Source organism: Pituophis catenifer, unplaced genomic scaffold (assembly GCF_029215685.1).
Source record: "Pituophis catenifer annectens isolate HBS135680 unplaced genomic scaffold, rPitCat1.0.hap2 SCAF_2, whole genome shotgun sequence".
NCBI classification, from domain to species: Eukaryota; Metazoa; Chordata; class Lepidosauria; order Squamata; family Colubridae; genus Pituophis; species Pituophis catenifer.
The window spans coordinates 51,775,133-51,794,468 of NW_027256882.1; the positions used below are offsets into that span (position 1 = coordinate 51,775,133).

The 19,336-nt window shown below is 38.4% G+C and overlaps 1 protein-coding gene across 1 annotated transcript in view; it reads right to left on the minus strand.

Moving 5' to 3' along the window:
* MAGI1 (membrane associated guanylate kinase, WW and PDZ domain containing 1) overlaps positions 1 to 19,336 on the minus strand; it is a 120,910-nt gene that overhangs the window by 43,921 nt on the left and 57,653 nt on the right. The window contains exons 10-11 of the mRNA XM_070936851.1: positions 17,158 to 17,189; positions 1,596 to 1,812 (exon numbers count right to left, since the gene is read on the minus strand). Of these exons, the coding sequence (XP_070792952.1) occupies positions 1,596 to 1,812; positions 17,158 to 17,189 (249 nt within the window). The remainder of the gene's footprint in view (positions 1 to 1,595; positions 1,813 to 17,157; positions 17,190 to 19,336) is intronic.

Consider the following 19,336-nt stretch of genomic DNA (forward strand, 5'->3'; position numbering starts at 1 on the left):
TTTGTCCTTTTTGGAGAAACTTTGGGTCTAGTTCTTAACCTGCAGACATCCACCCACATGAATATACAAGCCCATTATGCTATTTAGAACTGGATGTATAGAGAAACATTCTTTGCCATTCCCTTAGAACAAATATGAGTAATACGATAGGAACAGCCAAGCAATAAAGAGACTTTGGCATTATTTTAGCCCCAAAGTCTCTACCAACATTTTCCTACCCTTCATGCAATCATTCAACACTGATTTTACTTTAAGTCCATTCAGTTCACTGCAGACAATGCAAAATCCCAACTTCACATGATAAATGGCACTTTTTTATGTAGGTAGTTTCAAAACTGTTTTATCCCTAAGTCACTCTTAAATTATAATTCATGCTGTAAAAGATGCTATTTTTTTTAAAAAAATCCATTATTTAAAATCAAAAGTATATTCATTGACATCTATTTTTAATTTTATTGCTTATTATTTACTTACTTTATTTGTATCACACTCTAACCCAAGAGTATATTGGTTATCAATCTCATAATAAAACAATTCATTAATAAAAAAGGCAAAAAAAAAAGGGGGGGGAGAAATGCATTAAAATAGGCAGAATAATAAATAAACAAAATCCTTTGGAATGAAATCAACCCTCTATTGAATTATTTGTGGACTGAATCTATTAATGACTAAAATAAAAGGTGCTTATTGTATTTATTTGTTTTCTGCATTGATGGAACAACACATAATAGTAAAGACAAACATGGCTTGGCAGAAAGTCATTCAGCCATGCACCTGTATTTTTTTTTTTTTTAAATTAGGATTACAACATCTTTGGATTTAAACCTTTGCACTTCAAATAGCCAAGTAGGAAATGTTAACCTGACTGATGAAAAACAATGGAATAATTGAACACACATGCTCCTACCCAAAGGTTCTTTAAGCATACTACTGTGATGTTCAATTTCAACTAATTCCTTAATTAACTCTTTGCAAGATCAAGGCTTGAGAGCATAAGCTTTTGTAGAGATTAGCTACAAACAGGAAAAACTGCCCAGTTTTGTCTTTAAGAGGAAAGCATTTGGACAATCTACATCAGGGGCATCAAACTCGCGGGCCACAGGCCGGATGCGTCACGCACGGGCCACGCCCATCCCCTGTTTAGCAAAGGGGGAAAAAGTCATGATACATCACATGACGACGCGAGTTTGACACCCCTGATCTACACAATATAGTTCCTTTTAGGAATGGATTCATTTTTAAATGAAAAAGAGAAATAAACAGACATTTCCCCCCAAAGAAGTCATAATACTGAAAATATGTGTCCTTCTTTGCTCATCATTAAGCCCTCAATCTACCTCTTGCAAGTAAGCAATTCTCCTCCAATTACAGATAATTTGCTAATCTTCCTAGTTGCAAAATATTGGTTGCTTTCCCCACCCATTTCCAGCCACAGCCAGCATCCCTTCCTCACGTATCCCACTAATGTAATCAAAGGCAAATTTATTCTTTTCAGTCCAAGCAAACGTCTTCCTGAAGTCAGAAGTTGATCATAATGAATAGACGCTGCTGTCTAAAGCTGCCATTAGCATAATAATATCTCGCGGCATACTCACGTCGGCTTTCATACATGCTCCTGGACTGGGCCCAGATTTTGAATGGATCTGGCTTCTTCTGCCCTGCGTTGTCCGGCTGGTCTGTCACTGGTGTTTCAGGAACAGGGTATTCGGGAAGCACCTGAGTGCTGTGAATCGGTGAAGCCGTGTGGGTGCTGTGGTGGCTGGAGACACTGTGCTGGGAGCTGTTTTGGCTGTCTTTCCGTTCAAGTGGTTGCTGTCCAGGAAGAGAGCCAGAAAAGAAGGAAGAGTAGGGATGGGATGGGGAATCCCAAGAAGGTTAATGATCTGCAAGCAAGCAATTTCCCTTAGCCTTTTTTCCCCCTCTAGCTTCAGCACTTCTGCAAGTTCCCAAATAAATATATAAGGGCACTTTGGGGCTTTGGCGATTTCCATTTTTTGCTGAGCTCAGGAAAATTCACCCAGTGATAGATAAGACAGAATGATGGAGGAAGAGAAAGTCATCCATCACAAACCACACCGGCATCCCTCCGATACTACACAGACACATCCCCAATCAAGGATTCTGTATGGATTAGGATGATTCAAAAGAGTCGTCTTTTGCTGAGGACAGCATTTCAAATCCAGGAATAGGAACAAGGAATGGATCATATCAGATACATTCAAACAGTTTCTCTTTGGTACATAGCTCTCTCTCACTCTCCCCTAAATACTATACACAGAACAAGCAGACACACAAAGTTTCTCTTGCCATCATAACAAAGTTGAGACTTGTACTCAAACATACCATGTTTCTCCAAAAATAAGACCGGGTCTTATATTAATTTTTGCTCCAAAAGACACATTAGGTCTTATTTTCTGGTTAGGTCTTATTTTGGGGGAAATACAGTACTAAATGCACCCATCTGGCTGATAATTTTAACTGGGGTTTATTTGGGGGCTGGGCTTATATTACAAGCATCCTGAAAAACCATGCTAGGACTTATTTTCCAGTTGGGTCTTATTTTTGGGGAAACAGGGTAGCTTTTTTCTCAGATAAGAAAAACAGCTACTAGAAATTAAATCTGAAGGGTTGCAATATTTCTTGTTTTAGATTCTTAATCTGCTTTTCGGCAGAAAAATTGTCTACCTTACTTTAATAAACCCCTGAACAGAATCAACACATATAAGAGACAGAATCAGGGACAACACACCTATGTTCCCCTCGAAGGTTAGATACCTAAAATCAAAGCTGCTCTGAATTCTTACATTGGTACAAAAGCAGAATTCTTTGCCAACTGAAATCCATTAATCTCTAATAAGAAATGTAAAGTGTCATAGCCTGAATTCTCTTTCAATTCTGATATCTTACAATAGATTGTTAAACATGGGGGGAAAAAATCCACTGTGGGAATTAGATCAGCCATCTATAATTTATTACAGCATTTAGGTTTCAGCAAAATGAAATTTACAGAAAAGATTCTCATTCTATATAAATGATAATGCCAAAACAATATGAGCATAAATGACATCAACTTCAGGGGAACAAAGCAGTGTGTGCAACTACGCAGATTCTATTTATCTCCCATACATCAGCAGTCATGACAGCTCAAAATCAATATACATTACAATAACTCAGACCTGGAATAATGTTCTGTTTCCACTGTATGTACTGTATGTAAGAATATTCAGACGCATCACAAATATGAAACAAATCTCAAAATAATGCTTGAAACCAAATCAAGCCAAATTTCCAAACTCTGAAAATCATTACCCTCTTATTGGAAGTATCTACGATAGCTAGAATATTTAGATTATTTTCTACATCATGGTTTACTTGTGGGATAGAAAGCATGTTGTTAAGTAAGGACACTGACTCTAAGTCCAATACATTTGGGCAACACAAATAACATTAAAAGAGATAAGACAATGGTTTCCAAAGAAGCTTGTCTGCTCATGCTAATATTTTCACTGAAAGTACCAGAGAACTCCAAATGACAGTCTAGAAACACTGAATTAATCTATCAATGACAATTATTTTCATATGCTTCAAAGCACAATTTTATAACTTCATCGCTAACATGAAATATAAAAGAAAACAGACAGAACAACTAAATTGTAGCTCTTACATCATAGTACAAAAATATCTTTAAAAAGCAAGGGCTTGGCCAAAACACATTGAAACAACATGTCAGAGACTATGCTGAAAAATATCTCTTTTAGCATGCTTATTTGATGGAAAATCTGCAATGGTACCTTCCACTAATCCCATCTATATCAACTTCAGCTTTCTGGTGGAAGCTGCAGGCAGATACTCTTTCTCCCTACCATCCCTTCCCCCCACAAAATCTGACTTATGACACCGTGTTGTAGACAAACCTGATTGGCTGCTAGCTTTTCTAAACTGATTGACAGCAAGAAAATACTGCTAGAGTTCCAAACTGTTACATCTCTAAGGTAGAATTTTCTACCGCAGTGTGTGTCCTTGCTGATTAGGATCATGTTTCCAACTGAGGAAGAAGACTATAATACAATTATGAAAAATTATGCCAGCGAGAACCTGCCAAAAGGAATAGGGAATGTGAGCAAGCAGGAGAAAATGTAATTATGGAGTTGGATACTACAATCTGGAGCTACCTGAGCTCACTTCATTGTCAAAAATATTCAGCGCTCCAAGAAGCTTTGTCTGAAATATGTAGCATATTTAAAAGAAAAGTTTTAGAAGCGCTTTTCGGTAGCATTTCATAAATAATATATTCATTGATTATTGTAAGAGCGTTTTTATATCACTGACTCCTTTGGCAGTTGATTTTTTTAAAAAAAAACCTGAAATAAACCCATAGAAACAATGCTAAAAAAAGACATCATCCCAACATCAAAACAGTGACATCTATTACTACAGATAGTTCTTGACTTATGACCATAACGGAGACCATTATTTCTGTGGTTAAGCAAGGCAGTTGTTAAATGAGTCACAACCCATTTTTCAACCTTTTTTAAAACACGCTTGTTAAGTGAATCACTGCAGTGAAGTGAATCATGCAGTCATGAAGGGAATCCAGCTTCCCTCCATTGATTTTTGCTTGCCAGAAGCTGGCTGGGAAGGCTGCGGATGACCCTGGGAAGTTGCAACCATCACAAATATATGCCAGTTGCCAAGTGTGCAACTTTTGAGCACATGACTGTGGGGATGCTGCAACGGTCATTCAGTGAGAAATCTGGTCATAAGTCACTTTTTTTCAGTGCCATTATAACTTCGAACTCTCAGTAAACAAATGGTTGTAAGTTAAGGAGTATCTGTACTCAACTTTCATCCATTCATTTTCTTAAAAACTACCTGATTTGAAGGATTCTGAGTTGCTCACCATACACCATAGAAATAATATAATAGGAAACAACATCAACAACCAAACTAGAACCGAAGGAGGGAACAGAACAAGATGGCAAATGCAGCAGACATCCCAAAACATCCCGCTGCAAAGGCATGCAGAAGAGGTGAGTGTTCACCACTCTCTGAACGACTGGCTCCATTTAGCTGCTCAGCAATACATTATTCGGGGGGGGGGGAATGGGCCAACTTGTTGTGGCCAACGTGCTGCAGGACAACTTGCCATGGCCAACTCGCCACGGGACAACTCACTGTGGGACAATTTAATAATTCTATTTGATTATTTAAAATAAATAAAAATTCCTTTATTTTTTTGCCATTCGCATTTCATTCTGCCCCTCCTTTTGCATCTTTTTTTTTAATGATTCTATTCCACCATTTCTTTGATACTAGTGTGACACTTATCCCGCAGGGAGTTATCCCATGGTGAGTTGGCCATGGCAAGTTCTCCTGCAGCGAGTTGTCCGTGGCAAGGTTATCCATGGCAAGGTTGTCCGTGGCAAGGTTGTCCGTGGCATGTTGGCCATGGCATAGTGAATTGTCATAGACCTAGTCTAAGGAGTGGGGCCTAACATAAGAAGCAGGGTACTCACGGCCCCTTCCTTAGAACTCTTAGCATCCCAATTTGGGATGAACACACTGGATGAGTCAGATCTATCTGAAGCACATGGTCCTGCAGATACCTATGGCCTTATAGGTTAAAGCGAGCACTTGAAATTGTACTCAGCAGCGTACTGGAAGCAAACATAGCACCTTCAAAACCAATGTTAGGTAGCACAGGCTGCTGCATTCTGTCCAATTGCTCCTTCTGGGTAGTCTTCAAAGGCAGCCCCATGTTGAGTAGTGCAGTATAAAATTTGAGAGATGATGAAGGCATGGGTAACCACTGCCAGGTCATCCTGCTCCATGCATCCTGTTGCAGCACAGCAATGTCTCTCTTCCCATGGAGTCTATTCTATTCATAACTGTAAGTTGTGAAAGCAGCCGCGTCCATTCAGGGGGCAGCAGAACCATGGAAAACCAGTCCTTTTCTCTCCCAGCTCTATACATGATATGCAAACACACCACCAATGGTCAGTAATGTGAAAGGCCATTTAAGAGGTCAAATATAGACAAATGTAGGTAGTAGCCATGCACCAGGTTGAACACAGACCGCCCATCCGAGCAACCAATGTGGTCCACAGCATCTGTTATCTCTAGAACAGTCTTGAGTTGTGAGCTCATCATTGACTCAATAGTTTGCCCTAAGAAGAGGAGATTGAAACAGGCAACACATATCAAGATTCGCCCACATGCAGGAAGGTGGCATATGATGCCCCCCTTCAAAGGTAGAACAAAGGAGCTCTGGTAGCGCAGCAGACTAAAGCACTGTTATTAACATCAGCTGCCTGCAATTACTGCAAGTTCAAATCTCACCAGGCTCAAGGTTGACTCAGCCTTCCATCCTTTCTAAGGTAGGTAAATTGAGGACCCAGATTGTGTGGGCAATAAGCTGACTTTGTACAAATATACTAAAATATGAAGGCTTAATGCATTGTAAGCTGCCCTGAGTCTTCAGAGAAGGGCAGCATATAAATCAAATTAAAAACAAAATACTCCCTTGGTGAGTTGACATAAGATCTAACCTTCTGCCCCACCTCCAATACCTCTGGGAGGGTACCTGAGGTAGAGCAAGAATCAATCCTACAAGTGGCAGAACTCAAACCACAAATCACCCTGTCCATTTTCTCAGAGTTCACAAACCTAAATGAATCCTGGGTTAGACTGCTAGGTTCTCTACATGGAGTGGGCAGAACAAATAGGAGTGATTTTATGTGTGGAAATATTTGCCACATCTCATTACAACCTTCAGTAACAGCTTCCTGTTTTCTACACACCAAGAGGACAAGGGTCACCCTAAAAATTGCTCTAGGAACACCATCTACAGTGAGAATGAGAAGGCCACTGCCCCCTATATCACTATGGTAGATAGTCAATCATGCCCTTATCCATATATGACCACAATTTAAAGTAGTGAAAGTTCTTTTAACCAAGAAAATAAATGGAAAATGGAAAATAAATGTCTAAGGAGATTCTCAGTTATCCAGGTCATGGTTGCACACCCATTTGCATTACTCAGGGGACGCTGAGGACACAGATAAACCTCCAAGTGGCTTCAAAGGCTCGCTAAAAGAATGCATATTACCAGCTGTCTGCAAGGAGTATAAATCCTTCCATTCCCCACCATCCAGTCAGAGCTGAAGAAGCTTCTTGGATGAGAAATGAAACATCTTCAAAGAAAACCAAGAAAATCCAGTTGCCTCTTGAAAAAAGCATCTTTGGGACAATTGGAAAATAGTAAATTTAACTCCCAGGTAGTCAAACACAACAAAGTTAAAGAGGTGTACCATTTTTAAAAAATATAATAAAGGTGGGATTTCATTCTGTAACAGCTATTTGATGTTGAACTCTTACCCTAAATTACGTTATAATTAGACCTAAAATATGGCAATATCTATTAGTAACTGCTATGGAATGGCAGCAACCCAGGCTTTGCAGTGATGAGTAAAATCTAAGAACTACAGATGAGCACAGAAAATGAAGCAACTCTTAATATTGTTTTATATGACTGAAAGTGCTATTTTGTTTTAAATGAATACAAGTGTGTTTCTTGAGGAGGTGTGGCAATTCCAAAAGCAAAAAAAATTGCTTTGCGGCTTTATTGACACCTTGTAGAAGCTTTTTGTTCCATCAGTGACATTTCTCTAAAATGATATACTTCCAGCAGACTTTAAAAAAAATTAACTTCAAATGACATTTTGAATAACATTAGCTAGCTCTCCTTTCTCAAGTATTACATTTTCTGTTGGTTAAATGTGGCCAATTTTCTCCTTATCAGGTATGACTAATTCACGCCTGGTTTTTTTTTAAAAAAATACATATACTGTGAAAACAACCTTTGGATGTAGACAATTGCTTTTTCTTCAAGTACAACAGCATAAAACATTTTAGTTGCCCTTTTGAGTGTTCCCACTTAAGTATGCCCACAGGAATTAAGGCATGGGAGGAAAATCCATTTCAAAAGAGCCTTGGTAGTACAGTGGTTTAAGGCACCCTGTTATTAAGCTGGTTATTAAGACCAGCTGCCTGCAATTACTGCAGGGTTCGAATCTCACCAAGGCTCAAGGTTGACTCAGCCTTCCATCCTTTCTAAGGTAGGTAAATTGAGGACCCAGTTGTGGGGGCAATAAGTTGACTTTGTATAAATATACAAAAGGATGAAGGCTATTGCTGAGCACATTGTAAGCCGCCCTGAGTCTTCGGAGAAGGGCGGCATATAAATCAAATTAAAAAAAAAAAAAAAAAGGTGGTTGCCAAATGTAAAACTGGAAAAGCAAAAGAGAAGCAAAACAGCAAACTATCGGAATTAAATCATTGCTTAATTAACTTAGCATTCTAAGCCTTTGCTCACTACCTTGCTTTTCTTCTGTCCATTCCAATACATAGTAAGAAAGCTAGAGAGAGGGAGAAAGAGAGAAAGAGAAAGAGAGAAAGAGAAAGTGAGAGAGATTGAGATTGTCAGGGTGGGTGAAAGGTTAAGGCATTATATTTGGACAGAAGAAACCCATTTAATGGCAATTCACTCAATGACTTTGTCTCTGCCTTTCTTCTCTCTTAGCCCCAATTATCTCACAAGCTTGTTGTGTCATAAAGTGTAGGGGAAATACATTTTATGGCACAGCATCTTAAGGTTTCAGAGAAAGGTAGATAGAACTGTGACAAACCCAACCACTCAACCAGTCACCCAATCAAATTTATTTTTAGAAGAAGGTAGTAATTCAAGAGAGATAACTGCAAATAGCACTTTGCTTTTTTTCTCAGAGGCACCTGGGGATAGCAAATAAAAAAATAAAATAAAATAAAATAAAATAAAATAAAATAAAATAAAATAAAATAAAATAAAATAAAATAAAATAAAATAAAATAAAATAAAATAAAATAAAATAAAATAAAATAAAATAAAATAAAATAAAATAACATATGCTACCACTATGGCTGGGGCAGGATCAAATATCAAGCAGGACAATCAGTGGAAAATAGAGAATTGGTCCCACCTGCTCTGACCAGCTTATAGTAAAAACAATAAAAGTATAGTGAAGTAATAAAAATAATACCGTATTGTTTCACATTATCTAACAATAGTTTTAGTATAGATTTAGGACCCCTGAAAACTTTTCAAGATCAGAAGCATTTCTCATGTTCCCTTGCTTAACTGAATGATATAAAGCACAGGTGTCAAACTCCCTGTGTCACGTTGCGGTCACATGATGCTTTGTGAGGTTTTTCCCATTCGCGGAGCTGGGGTGGGCGTGGCCTGCGCATGATTGCAGGTCGCCAGTTTTACACCCCTGATAAAGACTCAAACTGAGTTTCCAGATCACACCTTACTTGACGACTGAGTAAATCAGAATTAGTTGGATTTATACAACATTTGATGAAAAATCCAACAAACCGCATTATGCTTTGGCATGATGAATGAACTCTAACTCAAAAATATTTACAAAGTAAAAACATTTGGTAACTTCTTTAGAATCTTTCTATGTTAGAAATCTAGTATCAATGTGAAAATATCCATATGCATATTTTGAACTGCTTAAAGTAGGGAGTTTATTTAATACATTAATTTATATGGCTGCCCACTTACAAAAAATGATTGAGAGGTTAAAACATCTCCAAGCAGAAATAAAAAAAGAACATAGTGCATATGAAATCATTCAAAACCAACAATGCCCTAAAAACAATTGTAGGAAGCTTCGATTCAGAGATTTGATATGAAAGCAATTTGACTGAAATCATCCATCAAATTGAATCTTTGAACCAAATCAATGAGTTAAATCAGGTATAGGTACCTTCAAATCAATTCAATGAACTTTTGCACATACACAAATGACCCTTTTTTCCAAAACTGCAAATCCAAATCAAAGGGAAACACAAACGCATAGGAAAACACACACTTCAAGCAAATTGATTTGAACTGCAAATCTGAATTGGATCAGGGCTGATTTGTATATCCTATTAGAGAAACTTTTTTTTTAAAAAAATGTCTACTTCTCCTTCACTTTCAAAAATGTATTGGGAATTTCAGCACTCAAATTTTATTTAATAAGACTAAATAGAAAGTTTAGAGGGCATATCTAGAGTAATTATATGTGAAAATGACAAATGCGGCCATGACTATTATTACAATATATTGTCACAGCCATAACAATTTGTTGTCATAAGATCCAGCATGTTTATAGAGAAGGGGACCAATATAGGAATGGGAAAATGAAGATATGTGGTTAAAATGTAAAAATAAAGATATCATGTATGAATCCATTGCAGTTTTGAGCTTTAAATATACAATGGAGTAATGCAGGGGTATCAAACTTGTGCCGAGGGCCAGATGCATCACATGCTGACCCCTTGCTCGGTTTAGCGAAGGGGAAAAAGTACCAATACATCACGTGACAACGCTGTGACGACGCAAGTTTGACACCCCTGGAGTAATGTAAAATTCATACCAAATACTGAGACTTTAAATAAGTCTTCTACCTTATTCTTACTGTCACAGCAGGAATCTTATTTACAATATTTCCATGTCTGGGGGAAAAAGAATATTATATCTTCTCCACTAATGAAAAATTGTTTCCCAATTGTGATTTATGGATTTTTTCCCCCTTTAAGTTCCTTGTTTAAGAAATCCTTACATCATTTAGTGCTTCTAAAACATATACTTACTTGCTCACTTTATTTATTTATCCATCAATCAAATTCATATAGCTGCCCATCATCATACAAAAACTGATTCTGGATAGTGTACAACCAGTACTTTAAATAATAAATATATAAAGTCATTATTAAAATGTAAAAACCACAAGGCACCCAAAAGAATGAATGCATGAAGGCAGAATTTTGAAATTATCCATAAATGATCCCAATCGTGTCCTCTCAGTTCACCTATGGGCTTTGCTTACTTAAGTAATAGTAACATGGCCCAGTGAGCAAAAAGCTACTGAACCAAGTCAGGGCAATAAACAGAATGCAAAAGTGGGAGGAGCCTCTGCACCACCATTTTCCTCTAGCCAAAATTGTTCTCAAGACTCATATTTCACTTTCTGCTTTAAGAGTTGCACTGTTTAAGTATTCCAATGCTAGGAAGCTGCCAGATTTATTTCCCTATTGCTTTCTCTTTGAAATAATGGAGGCTACCTTGAGGTCTAAAGCCGTTGACAACTGTCTACCACAGAGAGCATAGAAGAATGAAAAGAGACGCTATGACTCTAGCATGAAGAGAGGGAATGCCATCTTCTAATGTTTATTTGGAAATACACTGGTTTATTTGGGTGTCATGCAAGTGCTCAGAATTGATTGTGTGAAAAAGTGTATTCCTGCTATGGAATATTCTACTGTCTTCCCAATGTTTTCTTGATTTTTGCCCAGGATGCATCATTCTGGAAGTCATTCATTGATTTCCAGTAGTAAATGTGAAACCGGAGTAAATTCTTTGACTGGAACACAAAGTTTTACAGTGTTGCTATTCAATTACTATCATATGCAAGTTTTGTTTTACATATTTGAGTGCCAGCCATTTTAACTGAAAATCTGCAGCCAAATCTCTAATGACTGTGCTATATGTAAACTGAAACCAATCTCCAGGTCTACAATTAGCCTCAAGAAGTTGATAAAATGATCCAGGAAAGAATGCACAATAATAATACATGTGCTAGTCTTTATGATGGAATATTTTTTTTACTCTTAAGGCTAAAAAAGAACTTGTTTGATATTTTGATGCCCTGACCTATGCTTCTAGTCACAAAACCTCTGCCAAGCTAAGTAGAAAAAAAGATTAAAAGGATAAATGTATGAACTGTATACCTAAACTAAAAAATGAGATTTGAATGACGGTCACATGGTATATGTTATATGAGCAAGAGGTAGACTATGTTGGGCTTGGTGAGAAGATAACCTCCTTCCAAGCTAATTTCTGTGGCCTATAAAAATCTAGACATATCTTTAATAGTGGGCAGCAGGCTTCCTGAAATACTACTTTTTTTGTCCCAAAATGATGCGATGTCTTATTATAGTCCATGGTTCAATCCTATTTTTTCCTTAGCTTCAGTACTTTGGTGCTTTCATTCCAATTGGAAATGCCATACAATTCTATTTGCTAGAATGGCAGCAGTGATTTTGGCTCTGGTCACATTTATTTATCTGGAGCTCAAAGAAAGGCAGCCGAATGCATTAATATCATTTGGTTATCTGGCAAATTACATTGGCTCGTTAGTCCTATGTAGGCTTTCCAGGGTAATTCTTACAATGAAAAAAAAATGTGAAAAAAATATTTATATAACATATTTAAAAATGTCCACAGGAAGATTTTGTCCATTTCCATGAAGATGGAAATTATTAGATGTTTTGCTTCTCAACTGGCACTGGTCTGTGTTCTAAAAAATCCTGCATACTATTGAAGGCAAAGTGAAATCTATTTTGCGATTTCATTTCATATAAAAGGTACAGTATCTCATAAATAAATGGGAAGAAGTCTTCAAAAAAATGGTGTCCTTGAGAAAAAGAGTGGACATGTATTTGTCTCCTTCCTTCATGGTAATTGCGAGTCTAGAAGACTGCTTCTGTTTCAATGACATTTCAAGTGTTAATAACATGAGCATAAATGCAACATATACAATGTCATCGTTTTTATATACAGTATCTTCACCATTTCAATCATCCTATGAGTTAGCAGCTATAGTATTCCATCTTTCTCTAGGTTGGTGCTTTCCAAAATTGCCAACCAGCAATTTTTTAAGTCCAAAGATCTGGAAGGCATTCACAGAAAGTCAAAGACTACAATATTCATTTGTAGTTAAGAGTGCTTTCTTTATAATTGATTTTATGATGGAGATGAACTTAACTCTTTATTCACAAGCTTCTACCAAGTGGTAGAAGACAACTCCAAATCAGTTACAACAGCAGATTCAGAGCAGTAAAGAGAATTGAGGGACCAGGACTTCTGTGGGAACTTCCATTTTCCATGTAACTTTTCTTTTGACTTGCCTTATGATCTCTCCACTAGTAACAACTGATAGATACATCCTTATCTACTGATCCTTGTCATAGGACTGGAAGTAATATTATCAATGTTTATCTCATTCACCTGGCAAAATGGTCGTCCTTACTCATTGTGCATATGCAGTTGTATCACATAGCATTACCACTTGTCATCTGAAAATGACTAAGTTGATAATTTCCATTGCAGTTACAGAGATTTCCTATTTGTCATAGTGATGTAAAGTATCTTCATTCCACTTAGTAAGCAATGTTATTGCTATTTATTCTTTTTATTGCTATTTATTTATTCATCTATTTTTATATGATGATTAAGCATGGATGTGGATATTTGAACGTGGAGCATCTGATAGTGAGCTGCAGCTCATGAAAGCTTATGCCTTTTAATGAAATTGGTCAGTTGGAAAATGTGCTACCAAACTCCTGATTTTTTTGCCACTGCAAATTTACACAACTTTCCTCCTACAATGACACCTTTTTGTATTTATGAAAAGCTAAGTACATTTGTTTTTCACAAGCAGATGCATTCAGTTTTATTTAGATGACAACTCCAATCATATTCCCATCACACTCATGAAGCAATGTAATATTGTGACCAAGCTTGAACAATGCTCAGGAAAATCACTCCTACTATCAATCTCACCAGGTAGACCAGACCATGAAATCAACTCCACAGGAAATAAAATAAAATCTTACAAGTTTATTTTGCTATACCTCCTCCTCATGGGTTCAGTGAATTGGGGAGTGCCTGAAATTTAAAAATGTTCCAGTCCCTTTTGCCTAAACATTTCTGTCAAGGTCATCTTCCTTACGCTTTAAACGTACCAACAGGTTTGGATAGCCCAGAATCATAGAGAGTAGTGGTCATTTAGGCCACTGAAGCCAACTCCCTACTCAGTGCTGGAAACCAAGCTAAAACATTGAAGTCATCCAATGAAGTCATCAAGAACTGAAGAAGCTTCTTGCATGAGAAGAGAAACGTTTTCAAGGGAAAAAACTAAGGAAGTCCAGTTGTCTTGTGGAAAAGCACCTTTGGGACAACCATGACCTGGATGATGGAGAATCTCCATAGACATTCATCCAGTGAAGGGAAGTTCACCACCTCCCCGAGCAATTAATTCCACAATCAAATTGCTCTTACTGTTAGGAACCTCAACTGCAATCTGCCTCCTTGCAGCTTGAATTCCATGCCTAACCTTCTGAGATGACAGAGAAGGGATTCTGATCTTCTCTGTCCTCAGGTCTTTGAAGAGTGCTCCTACGCCCCTGCTCAATCTTCCCTTCTCAAGTCTAAGTATTTCTAGGTCCTTCAGTCTCTTTTCATAGAACTTAGATTCTGGTCCCTTGATCATACTCCTTGTCATTCTTTGAGCACCATACTCAGGGTGGGACCTGACCGATGCAGAATATAACATTAACATCATGATGTCTGTCTGGAGTTGTTATCCCCATAGCATAACTGATTGAGAAAGCAAAGGTTTGCTAAGGTGTGTTTTTAAATTTAATTCAAGCAACCGAGGAAAAGGGTGGCCATGAGAGGAAGCCGCACATTGCTCACCGAACAACAGCTAATCTATTATTGATCAAGAAATAATTAGTGTTTAAGGGACTCTTGGAAACGAAACTAGGAAAGTGGAAGGGAAAAAGAAACACAACTGCCAGACCATGCTAGTAGCCGCTGGGGACTTCAAGGGCAAAGAGGGGTTCTGTCATCCTGGAAAGCTGTCAACAAGTAGATTTCATCCAATAACAGCAACCAACTGGATAATATTATACAGCATTTTCAAGGATTGGATTCAGAAAAATCCCATGGGGGGTGGGGGAGAAGGGCGGATCATTACATGTCTAGAGAAACCCGCTTCAAGCATTAGCAATATGGACTCCCAGAGCATATACTTTTAATTCCCCCCCCATACTTTAAAACATCCCTGTTACAATATTGTGATTGATTTTATCTCTAGTGACATGAAGAAAAATCTCCTGAGATCTCATGTTTCTGCTTCTTGCTACCAGCAAAATGATACCTTCGGATAAAGCCGTTTTGTTATTAAAACATAAACAACACACAACACACACACACACACACACACACACAAATCAGCATTATATTACTGAACTACTGCCCCATTTGGAAGGTCTTTTTTTTTTTTTTAAATGAAATTATATTTTCCAAAGAATTTCCCTTCTTCTGAAGGAAATGAAAAAAAAAAAAAAAGGAGGCGTGGCATGTGCTCTCGGCAATGCAACATTCCAAGACTCCCTATTTCTCCCCCTCCCTTTATGTAAAGAATTGACTCTTGAGACAGATGGAAAGGGGGATGAATGAAAAGAAGGAGCAGCTCTAGAATGACAGCTGTTTGTAAACAATCTCTTTGTTCACTCGGCAGAATGATCCAAATCCTCTCTAAATGGATCTCAAGTTCCATACAGAAGATTTTGAGCTTCTTACGAATTTCTTGAGCCACTCACCAGGCAGGCACCTGGGACAGCCTCTCAATTAGCAGAGGAGGTGTTCTGGAACTTAAGTGAAGGGAGAAGACTCTCGCCGCCAAAGTTTTGGATCCATTCATCAGATTTTTACTTAATTCCAGGGATAGGAAGAAACAGGGAGGGGAAGCAGGAAGGGATACCCGTTTCTGCTTGCCTGTCCATTCCCCTCCCACATTTTGCATACCTGCTTCCATTTTAACCAAAGGCTAAATCCTTTGCTGACAGTGACACAAAATTAAACCCAGGGTATGTGGGATTTGAGACTAAGTACAAATTGTGCTTGTCTGTCTCACCCATGTTAAAGCAAGCCTGATCGTAGTAGAGGCCTGGGGACGTGTCTGACTTTAAACAGCCCAGGATTAATCCGGGAGAAATCACATTCTTTATATCAGGATTTGCCTTTCACCGAGGAAAGTTGCACTGAGACTAGCAAGGGATTTTGGCACATCTCCCCCGTTTGTCACACAAAGATGGGGTTTCATCCTAAGGTGCCCTAGAAGAACCGGCTGCAAAGTTTGGCAGAATCTCTTGTGACTGTAATCCTCTCCTTCTGTGCCACCCAGAGACTGAATGGCTGGAGATCATCACCCTTGTCTGCTTCCTTACCCATCATCCAACAAATGAGAAAACTTTCCTCCCGCAGAAGCTACCGTAACTCCCTAGAAAGCCAAGATAATTTACATTATTCCTCTGGGTCTCCATGTGTAGGTCTGCAACATCGTCCGTTTTAATTACACTTCTCTGCAATCACCTCCACGCTATTAGCTAACACGTCAACCAGGTAACTGCTCTGCAAAGAAACAAGATTAGCAAGGACAATAAAATATTGATCCCTCCCTTCTTTCTCTTCTTGACCAAAAAAAAAAAAAAAAAAAAAGGCAAGAGAGAAGGAAAATCCAACCTGAAGCATACCGAATGCTGCTAAATCCAAGCGAGAACAATAAAGGATGATTTCCCTACCCAAAGAAAACTGCTTCACGCAAGCAAAATGCCAGGGCAGCTCATTGCAGCTACGGGGGAAACAACAAGGATACCTTTTTTTGTATTGATAAAAAGGGATTTTTCTCTCCGGTAATACCGTTAGGCAGCCACCCCCTCCAAGATTTCACTCCCTCTCAATGCATTATTCATAATATATAGCACATTAAAGAGCTCAAAACCGTTGTAGTCACTGATAGGGAGTACTATCTTTAGAGGAGGACGAACCTCCAATACCGGGAAAGAAAGAAAGAAAGAAAGAAAGAAAGAAAGAAAGAAAGAAAGAAAGAAAGAAAGAAAGAAAGAAAGAAAGAAAGAGCATTTCAAGCCTAAATTAAATGCCCACATAGCCCAATATTAAAAGAAGAAATATGTAAGTTACTAAACTGATTTCAAGGCAAGCCTTCCCGCCCGCACCAATTTCATTAACCACTTTCTGCCCTGCCTTCCCCACCCCCTTTCAGCAAAAGCCATGCCAAGCAATTAGTGCAGCCATAAAATGGTTATCGGGCAACTTTCAAAGGGACTGGCTAAGGTGGTGGTGGTGGGGGGATCAGGACTGGGAGCCGGCTGCATAGATCTAGCTTCCCACCTTATTTTTATCTGTATTTCAAGAAACGCCCACCCACGCCCCAGACAAAAATAATCAAACAGGTTTAGTAGCTGAAAAGTGCTTACCGACTTTGGGCTCTTCTTGGGGGCTGGCAATCCTGCAAAAGATGGCAACAAGGAGAAAAAAAAGAGGATTAGCATATAGATCTTTACCTTCCCGAAGGAAAAACAAAAAAAAACACCCCAAGCCTTAGGTGTATCATCCGAACATAGCCATCTGCAGAGTTATGTCAGATGTTGCTGGAGCACCAGAGTTGCCAGTCTGTTCATATCGAATCAGAGCACAGCTTTTTTTTTTTGCCAAGGCTGGGGTGGGGGGTGTAGAGTTGGTGCGAGGAGAGGAATGAGAGAGAGAGAGGGAGGGAGGGAGAGGGAAAGAGAGAGAGAGAGAGAGAGTGTGTGTGTGGAGGGGGAGGAGATCTATCTGCATTAGCTATGCTGACTTGTGCTGCAGCAGCCTGGAGGCTGGAGAAAGAAATTCACAGACCTCAGCGGCCTGGGAAATTGAACACTTGGATAGAATCTCAAATGCTCCCCTGGATTAAGAGAGATTTAGCTTACAATTAAGCTGAGGATATTACCTTTTGATGCAAGCGGCGTGTGAAATTTATCAGACCAATTGGAAAGGTGGCGGGGTGGTGCATAAACAAGAGGACGTTGATGAAGATAGATAGATAGATAGATAGATAGATAGATAGATAGATAGATAGATAGATAGATATAAATACAGACAGACAGACAGACAGGATCCTAAACACTTTAACAAAAGGCAAAAAGCGTTTTGAGACTTCTTGTCACCATGCATCGATGAAACAAAAGCCAAAGCCGAGAGAAAGAACAAAGGAAGACAACATTTTAATGAAAAGCAAGGTCAATTATTACGGTGGATGCTAATGGCAACCCCCCTAAGTTTCTTGCCAAGTCTAGTCTGCATCATTGTACGAAGAGACCCCCAGCTAGCCATGCTGTGCAGAGCACAGAAGATTCACAATGAATGCACCACTTCATTATATCTGAATAAAGAAAGGTGAAAAAGACCGCTAAGGAACAGAAGGAGGGATGAAAATGCAAATAAGAAAACCCTTTAAAACTCAGTGGAGGAGCCCAGAAGAGGTATTTGCATTTTGAACGTAGATCCTTAAAACTGCTGTGCATTTCTTTCTTGCTTTCCTTTTCGTGTGTGTGTGTGTGTGTGTGTGTGTGTGTGTGTGTGTGTGCTGCAAATGGAAAGTATGGGATGAAGAGATTTTCCTTTCCACCACTTTTTGTACTACAAGGTCCAGATTTCAGGCTTATGTGAGCTGATTGGTTAAAAAAAAAAAGAAGAAGAAGAAAAAAGAAAACTAGATCCCTAGCCTGATGGAGAAAGGTAAGAAACAACAACAATAACAAAAAAATTCAGGAATAGAAGAAAAGCTTACAGTGGAACAAATGGTCAAAGTTTCAGATATAGATCCTCACACTCAGTATTATAATGTAAAAGGAACTCAACACGTTTCCTTCCTTTTTAAGAATTACTTCTTTGGTCTATTATGATAATAACCCAATGCTAAAGATTACACGCCTGACTAAAAAAAGAGTAGCACAAAGAATTGATCATGTATTAAGATGCCACCATCAAACAATACAGACTTATTGCCTGTAAACCACTATGATCCACGCCACTAAGTCGTCATCCCATGAGCCTGTAAAGTAATGCCCTCCAAAATTATGGCTGCCTTTGATCAGAACACTATCCTCCAACAGTGATAAACACTGAATTAAATGCTTTTAGTTCTGATATGCTCGTGCTAAGAGCAGGGCTGCTTTCTCCGCATATTGTCCATATCATCACATTTTCTACACCCTAAATTGTCTATTGACAGTAATTGTAGCTAGGAAACAGTGGCAGGGTGCATGCTCAAACTGCATTTTCTAGCAACTGCCTAGAAATCCTTTTGTTGAGAGCACTTATTTATGTTAACGAGCTGACTTGGGGGTCGTATGGTATTGAAAAATTAATTAATTAAACAATTAATTTGAAGGAGTCCATGCTTATAAAGCCCTTCCTGTGGCAGGTTACTCGAAGGCAAGAAATGCGATGGTCCCTAAAGAACAAAAAAGCTAGAAATATGTTCCCTCTTATAATAAAATCTTCAAATTCTTCAGGGCAAGAAATATTGAAACATACTACAGACAGCCTATGACTTACAATTGGATTCCAGTCTATAGACTGGAACTTCTGTTACTAAACAGAGCAGTTGTT